The sequence below is a fragment of the Armigeres subalbatus genome, unplaced genomic scaffold (assembly GCF_024139115.2).
Source record: "Armigeres subalbatus isolate Guangzhou_Male unplaced genomic scaffold, GZ_Asu_2 Contig464, whole genome shotgun sequence".
In the NCBI taxonomy this organism is placed as follows: Eukaryota; Metazoa; Arthropoda; class Insecta; order Diptera; family Culicidae; genus Armigeres; species Armigeres subalbatus.
Window position 1 is genome coordinate 100,175 of NW_026943221.1, and position 8,936 is coordinate 109,110.

Consider the following 8,936-nt stretch of genomic DNA (forward strand, 5'->3'; position numbering starts at 1 on the left):
GTTTGCTACAAACCAAATATGAACCGGTATATGAACAAAAAAAAATGGTGATGATTTGAGCAAATTTGTGATGCAGTTATCCCGATTGCCAGAGTATGACTAGGTCGCGCGTGCCTCGAGTTTGCAAATCATGCCCCTCCCCAAAGAATGTTAATTTGATGGTGAAACGCCCGAAATGAGAACATGATGTGTGCTTTTCTCTAAAACAATAGATCGATGTTGTAGAAAGTCATACTAACGATACTCGTGAATGTTTCGATCCGAGAAGACAGTGTGTGCGTGAGTGCATGTGAATATCAAAAAATAATGTGAACTAACGAACTGAAGCACATTTAATGTGTGCGAGGAAACTGCCAGAGAATCGCGATCATTTCTTGACTAGAGTAGAGTTTTGAGTTGATATTTTTTTCGCGATTAGATTTATGTTTTATTGCTTGTTATGTTTCCATTGTTTGTTTTCACTTAAATTGATTTTCAGATCCATCCGATTCCTGGCATTGTTTCCTGATTATATTTAGTTGTAATTCTGTTTTTAATTAGTTTCTGTCACGTATTTTGCGTTGTTGCTATGGATTTAAACAACACTGGGTTAAATATTTGTACTTTTACAAAAAATAATTGTTGTAATATTTAGTTTGGCCGACTATTCCCAAATAAGTTCAAAGACATTCTTAAACAGTCCGAATATGTAGTAGAGTATTGCACTGAAACCTGATTCAATTTGCAAATTCCATATTTAGGGCAGAATTCGAACTTCGTGAATTTCTTGTTTTATAGGAAGTTATGTTGTTTTGAGATACCAGCTTCAGCTGTAATATCAACAAAGGGGGTAAATATTTTGCCTTTCAATTCTCAGGTTTTACAAAAAGGTCGTCCGCATTTGATATTGAGAGATAACAAAAAAAAAAGTTTATTGCTAATCAAGATGTTTTTGTATAGAAAAGCAACACAATTTGCTTGAAATAAAACGACTGGACTGTTGCAGATGACCGATTCGGTATCATTTTGCTCATTTTGCTTTCTCAACTGGGAAATTGTCGCCACAAAACTAAGTGTATACATTGAATACTTTCGCAGTTTTAAAGCTTTGAAATTTTGGAGCCATGTTACGATATTTTTGGAGTACAAGTATTTAAAAGTGAGCTGAGTATAGCTTTGGCTAACACCTGCCAGCATGTCGATCAGTTTCAAATCGCACCAGGTGCCCCAAGTCCCATTACACGACGTTTGGTCGTTCTTTATTTGGGTTTCGGTGTCCAAATAAACATTTTCAATGCGAATATGATTTCGTCGGCATAAGGAATCTCTCTTATTATTATGTAGAATGAAAGAATACACTATAAAAATTGATAAGACTTTCTCCTGAATGTGCAATTTGGAATTGATTTAAATGTCATCCATACTGCAAAACCCTGTTTCCACCGAGTGTCCCACGTCGGAGCAAAACAGCAGTTCCCACTTTAATATTGGAAAACCAAAGCAGCATGGTACATGACCCACAAAACAACAGGCTCAGAGAAACCGCCGGACACAAATTTACAATCCCACCACCTGGTATACCACCTGGAAATGTGGAATCCTAAATAACTTCAATATGGGACGGTCGTTAGTGATTTAACAATGCAAATACAGCACCTTACTAGTGTTGGTCTTTTTTTTAAGTGCTTGCATTTATTCGCATGTCACATTTAACAAATCGTACAACTTGAATATCTAAAAAGCAGTTTATCAATGTTAGGAATTATAATGTGCAATAAATATTTCAATTCATTTATAGTTTTTGGGCTAGAATTTTATTTCGCTAACGAATCAATACAAATCTATGTTAGCTGCGATATCAAGGTAATGTAAACTAATGAACAAATGTAAATGTCTTTAGATGATAAGAAATAATATTAGAAACAGATGCAATATTATATTCGTATATACAATTTCGAAGAAAAAAACATGCTAAATTAGTAAAAAAATCAGTTAAAATAATGTATCAATGATGTAAATTGTAAAATCATTCACTTAAAAGAACGTACTTATTGTTGATCGAAAACATTCACGAAAGATGATAGTTCAATAAAGTTCTAAAACATGAAAAATACTAAAAAAGGCGATCAAAGGAGCAATAAAATCAAATCCACACATGTTCTCATTTCGACTCCTTCCCAAAATTAAAGTTACTTTGCGACAAACAACCGTTTTACCGAATTCTATTTGTTTCGTCCCCCTGTTCGCAAAATTCCCCGCAGGCTTACAAACGAGCGACGAGAGCAGGCTCGTAAGGATCTCAAGGGACTGGAAGACACCGTCGCCAAGGAGCTACACACGCTGCATGCCCTGCGGAAGCTCTTTGTACAGGATCTTCAGGTTTGTTTGCTAACACGCTTCTACAAAACAGAAATCCAATGTCATAACATATCTTTTTCTAACATTTCAAATGTTAGTCCCGCATCAAGAAGTCCATCAACTCGGAGGAAACCGAGGATGACGGTGGCTCGCTCGCCCAGAAGCAGAAGATCTCCTTCCTCGAGAACAACCTGGAACAGCTGACCAAGGTGCACAAGCAGCTGGTGCGGGACAATGCGGACTTGCGGTGCGAGCTGCCGAAATTGGAGAAGCGGCTGCGGACGACGATGGAGCGGGTGAAGGCGTTGGAGACGGCCCTGAAGGAGGCCAAGGAGGGTGCAATGCGGGACCGCAAGCGCTACCAGTACGAGGTGGACCGCATCAAGGAAGCCGTGCGCCAGAAGAATCTGGCCCGGCGGGGACCGCAGGCGCAAATCGGTAAGCGAGCGGTACAATTCTACTCATTGTGGTTATTAATGGCGTTTCATTGCAGCAAAACCGATTCGTGCCGGACAGGGACACATCATGTTCAAGACGGTTACCTCCGGCGGTTCACCGGTGACACCGAAAGCGGTGACGGACGAGAAGAGGAAATCCATTGTGAAAGGTAATTATCTGATTTTTAGGTTCGCAGTTGGGTTAGTCTACACGACATTCTTCTCAAATCTTTAAATATTTCATTTGAAAATCTATTCGTACAGAAAAACTTGAAAATTAATAAGATCGGACTGCCTTGCGAGACTTCAGAGTTGTTGGAAAATCCGTTTCAATTCTGAACAGCCTATTTTGACGCTTACTGAATGGTTTCGCAAATAGGATCTAAACCGGACAACGATCAAAGTTTTTCCAATTAGTTAAGTGGTAATTCGTAATCAAATGTGTCGAACGTTAAAATCATTTATGCAACATATGATCATTTTGATCTGTGATTGGTAGGACCATGCACTGCTAAAAAAGTTTACACACAAAAGACTTTGAAGTATGCTCTTTTGACTATAAAGTATTCAATTATGACTTCAAAGTACGCTCTTTCGTGGGAGAATGGGACTACACACAAAAAGAAATAAATATTATGCACAATTATGACTAACTTTTATTCAAAAATGATTCACATTTATGCATAAAAACAGGAAAAGTGTGTAAAACTTAATTTTTATGCATCAATTTTTACTCCTTTTGTGGGTAGTCTCCCGCATTGCATTCTCCCGCAAAAGAGTGTATTTCTGCCCAAAAGAGCATACTTTCAGCTGTGCGTGTGGTGCATACTAAGTTTTTCTTTCTCGAACTCGGCAAAATCGGGCTCCGCTGTACCTCTGTAAATTTCAGAACTGAAATTCGGCAGAAAAATAGGTTTATTACTGATTTTCGGCAAAAATCATGTTTGCTGAATATCGGCGGTGCTCACCTCGGGAAAATAAACAAAAATACTGAGATCTAGGCGGAAAAAAAAGTTTGTGTGATGTTAGTGTTACGATGGACAACACGGAGTTATAGTGACTCGTAACAACTAATAACTTTATTATGCGAACTACATATACGCACACGTTGTGGCTTCTATTCGTGATGAATAGGATGATGACATGATGACGTTCGACGCGAAGTTGTCACGTATCCATGTTGATACGGGCTGATGTAATTCTTGCAGGAATTAAACATTCTATCGTTCATCAGCGACTCGAACACTTTTGGCTCCACTCCGAGGGATTCACTGGCACGGAAGTTTCTCGGTCTAGTTTCCTTCCTTTTAGAATTCACGAAAGACCAAAACTTCTTGTAGTATCGTCGGAGATTTTGTTGCATGAAATGAACATAATATTTGTTTATTATAGCACCGATAATCATTGCGGGCGATGTTGAAGTTTCGTTTAGTGAAGGCACACCGTCGAAAGTCCACGGTGGTTTCCTCGGAAGCTTTCGCTTCGGTACAACGGCTGAAACGCAGTAGCACGCCTGGTCTAAAACATTCCTGCCAATACGGGACAAGCATTGTCGGAGCTGTTGAAAATCGGTTTTGCGAAAATTGAGTCGATCGTCATTCATAGGTCCATCGAAGCGTAGATTACATCCGTTGTCCATTGATATATCCAACGCGGGATGTTAGTTGTCAAATGGCACAACGGCCGGAGTCTCAACGACAGTGCATTCATGCAGTGAATAATCATTGATAACCATCAAGTGGAGCATGTTTGATTGAAAGTTGGAAACCCGGTTGATTTGGCTGAGTCCTAGAAAAGCAATCCCATCGACTAGTTGGCGGTTCGCAGGTGTAGTTGCTGACAAGAGCGGATCAGGAAACGGGTGGGTGGAATTTTAAGCGAATTCCAGTGAGCCAAGACGATGATGGTTCGAGCACCATTTCCTTGAGAATAGGATCCAATTCGATTTGGCAGGACACAAACGTCAAGGTGGTCACATCTCTGCCACTGAGAACATGGTGAGCCACCTCCGCCACGTCCGAAATATTTAAACAGTGTGATCTATTTTCTGCACGTCGTCATCATTATTTGGCGGAGTCAATCCCGTCATGTACATCCAAAACTTATCCGGTTGCATAAAAAATGGCACGAAAAGTTGAAATTCCCTGAGATTGATACTTTTCGATCCACATAGCAGCAGTACGTTCATATAGTCTACGGTCATCTCGACGGCGTTTAATACCAAGCCACGTCCATGCCGACGGCGAAAAAAAAGGAATTCCTTCCTGGCAGCCCTCCGAAAGAGCCGCATACTCAACCTCAGTGAAAGATACCCACCAGCGAACGCTACGAAGTATTTGTTGGTAGAGCTGTCTCCTTTTTCTTGTTTTATACACAGGGTCTGGAGGTATATTCGAAATTTTGGCAGTCTGAAATTCGGGAGGCAGTTTTATGAAGATATTTTCTTCCAGGTTCGCGTAGCGATAGATGCATTTGATGTTAAATAGGTTTGTAATCAGACCGTTTCGAATCGCGATTGTCAATAGTGTTCAAAGATTTGTTTGACCACGGGTATCAACATCTCGTCGTAGTCCGTGCTATACATTTGGGCGAGCAGGAATTCGAGGGCGATTTTTCGGACCCAATTGTTTTAGTACCAGTTGCTCCTGTGAATGAGAATAGAAGCAACACCTTAAAAATGAGAGGCGATTCGCGTCGGGACAACATTTTGCAGTATTTAGTTAATAGAAAGGCTGTCTTCATTCTAGTGTGTTTGTTTGCATATTGATAAAGTTATCGACTTTATCGAGAGTTTCTTCCATCCGACTGTGCAAATGCTTCTGTTCTTCGAAGATCTCCAACTGTTTGATGAGCACGAGCCGTTGAAGATCTGATGTTGTCAACTTCGATGTTTCCGGAGTTTCAAAGTTACGCTGCAATTTGGCAAAAGGAAAACGGTGTTATATTTACTAATGTGTTTAGATAAAACAGTAGATATCTGTTGTGAGATCGTCTCTTAGTTGTTGGAATCGGAATCGACGTTGAAGGCGAATTTCTCGGAGAGATAAACTCAACAGCATCTTCTTCCGCATCGGGTAGTACCCTGGAGACATGTTGATGGTGTTGCACTTCAGAAATCGATTTTTGTTCAGAGGTAGATGTCCCGGCTGAAGTTCCATCTGAAATATTTATATGTATAAAGAATTGTTTAATAAAAAAAATGATATTTCTTACACGGTAATTTCGCCACAGTAGGGTTTTCTTCGGCTCCTAGCAGCCTGTAGAATATTTTCTCCCCTTCATTCAAATCGATTTTTTTTATTTCCCGTAGCCTTCATGTCCGTTTTGTTCTTGATGCGAGTTTTCATATTGTTGATCTTTTTGGAAATCTGCTGTTCCGTTACCTGTATTCCTTTTCGGAGAAGAATGAAATCAATCATTTCTCGAGTCGGTCTCGAGTCTGAGATTTCTTCAGTAGCGCAATGCCGCAGTTTTCCAACGCCGTACTGAACTACACATCACTGATTCTGCTCGTTGAATTATCATTCAACATATCCGCCTCATTTTACGTAGCCAAGTTATCATTGACGACCACCGGAGCGCACATTTCACTTTCCTCCACTTGAGCGACCATCCATTCCACTAGATCGTAATCGATAATTCGATCAACAATAACAGGTTGATCACCGTGTTCATCCGTCGGAGTGTTCCTCTCAGCTGTAGCGACAAAACCATTAGCATAATGCTCATCCTTCGAGTTATTCACGAATCATGTGAAACTATCTTCGGAATTTAAAGAAGAAAATTGCGCGCCATTTTAGCATCCACCGGGAGGCAGCGAATCATCTCTCCGAGGTAGCGGTTCTTTCGTTCCGCCACACCGTTTTAATGCGGGCTGTAGCCAGCCGTCATCTGTGCCTGTATTTCTTCCTGTTTATAGAAATGGCACAGCTTTTCTCCAATGTGGTCTCCTCCTTGGTCCGCCCAAAGCGGTTCTGTACGAGTACATAACACATACTGATGACAATTCTTTTGGGAAAAAGGTGTTCGTGAACTCTTTGCTTTCAAGCAATAAAAATGTCTCTTAATCCTAATGCCTCACTCAAACACCATAAGCAAACAAGTCCGCTTACTGGGTTTTCCTTTTTCATCCGAATTATCGCGGCCGATTTCCTGTGCCCGAACCTCCTATGCCCGACGTGCATGACGTATTCTCGTTTACGTCAGTACAATCAAATGGAGAAACGGTTCGAACGAATCGCATTCATTCTAAAGTTACCTAGTGATTATTGTCATTGATGTCGCAGTTTGGATGGAGCTGGTTGATGGTAAGGGTAGCGACTAGGTACTTGGCTCCTTAATTGTTCTGTGGTTTTGTGGATTCAAGCTGTTGGCGCGAAGCTAGTAATAGTTACCCTAGATAAGGGCAAATGATATAAAAAAATAAGAAAAAACTTTTTAGCCAATCGTTAAAAAACAGATCAATTAGTTTCCATTACAGATTGTTTGACAATACTATCAGCAACAAGACTATTAAAAACCATGCAAATAGGAGAATGAATTCACTGATAATTGAAAGTAATTATTATTGATTAAGTTTGTATATCATCAATTTATAAACTTTTTTTCTGTTCAAGTCGAACAATAAAAAAATAGTATACGAGAAAGGCAAAAGAATTCAGGTCTGCTTCGAGAAGCAGTGAGTGTTATTGATTGAACGATTTTCTATCCTTCTGGCGGCCTTTCTGTTCCAGTCTATGCTATGGTTTTCTTCAGTGCCCCGATTTCTAGATCTTTGCTGGTGCTGACAACCTTTGCGAACAAGCTTCCCTGGCAGCTTCCGGAGGGTAGTTCATGTCCTCTTCGGGCTTGAGCACAATGGATGGCTTGATCCACACGGAGGTACTGCATTTCTCGTTTTTTCTGGATCAAATTTCACACCTTTACTCCTAGTTTTTTCAACTGCTTACGGAGGTAATCGTCCGGCAGCGGTAGGGCGTCGGCAATAGACACCACAAATTTGGCCGAGTATTGTCGTTTAGTTTGTCAATCTTTAGTAACCTCTGGAACTATCTTTAGCTACGGACGTTCAGTACGTTACTACATTTTCCTTATATGTTCCTCCAAGATAGCTCTCTACAGAGTGACTAGCAGACAGACTAGAAAACAGACAAGATATTCATACATTATCCAGTGGAGTAGTGAAGCTTTTCGAAAAGATTTCTTCTTACTACTCTACGTTTTTAGATGTCTAACGCCGCTACAACCATAATCAATAACTTATCTTACCAATTTCTCTTCCACAGAATCCGACAGTTGAATCGACTAAGCGCAACACCAGCATGCGCGGCTTAGCAAACGAACGCAATTCTCAAAGAGAAAACAAGAAACTGCTACCGTTTAAGCGCTAAATTTTCCACGCTGCAATTATTAATATAAATTCTACATATGGATATGTAACTACAACTACTACTACTACTAAAATTACGGCAACACAGCTAGTGACGTGAACCTTCTCCCGCCCTTTACAATGCTAGGTGTAAAAGACGGTGGTGGAGGAGGCGAAAGGAAGACGATGAGGTACTATTCTCTTATTTCAGCGAAGCAAAATTGTGCATCAAAAATTTTACCACTATAGAGGCAACAAAATTTATTAGGATAACCAATGATGAACATCAAAACTATTTTTTTGTCCTAGATGTTAAGCACCAAATATTGTAACGAATAAAATCCAATTTAGAAAGAATGACTCAACCAGACTTCAGAGAGTTTTGACTTGAACGAAACAAAAAAAAACAAAGAATTTGGAAACTTAGCAGACACGATACGTGGTGCGTTTCATGGTTAAAAACAATAGATGATTACAAACAAACAAAATTTCTAAACTAACGCAGCATGAGAAATTTGGTGAAACAGCTCTAATATTAAAAACCGAAGCCAGCAAAAACACACAAAGCTAACAAAGCTGACGGGCAATGTTTAATCTCTTAACCTAACCGCTTAGAGGTCAGGCCGCTTTAAGGACCAGCTTGACAGTTTTTGTGCTAAAACGCTATAAGCCAGCACCCGCAACAACAATAACAAAATATGCTATTTATTAAATTATTGCTTATTTTAAATAAACAACAACAAAAAAAAATGAGAACGAATAAAAATTCTACCATGATTGATATAAAAACAAAA

The 8,936-nt window shown here is 39.8% G+C and overlaps 1 protein-coding gene across 3 annotated transcripts in view; it reads left to right on the top strand.

The window, feature by feature from the left end:
* LOC134204221 (kinesin heavy chain-like) overlaps positions 1 to 8,512 on the top strand; it is a 69,247-nt gene extending 60,735 nt beyond the window's left edge. For all 3 annotated transcript variants that reach the window (XM_062679048.1, XM_062679049.1, XM_062679051.1), the window contains exons 6-9: positions 2,241 to 2,358; positions 2,436 to 2,775; positions 2,831 to 2,944; positions 8,060 to 8,512. In XM_062679048.1, coding sequence (XP_062535032.1) covers positions 2,241 to 2,358; positions 2,436 to 2,775; positions 2,831 to 2,944; positions 8,060 to 8,073 — 586 coding nt within the window. In that variant the 3' untranslated portion in view covers positions 8,074 to 8,512. The remainder of the gene's footprint in view (positions 1 to 2,240; positions 2,359 to 2,435; positions 2,776 to 2,830; positions 2,945 to 8,059) is intronic.
* The last annotated feature ends 424 nt before the right edge of the window (positions 8,513 to 8,936 follow it).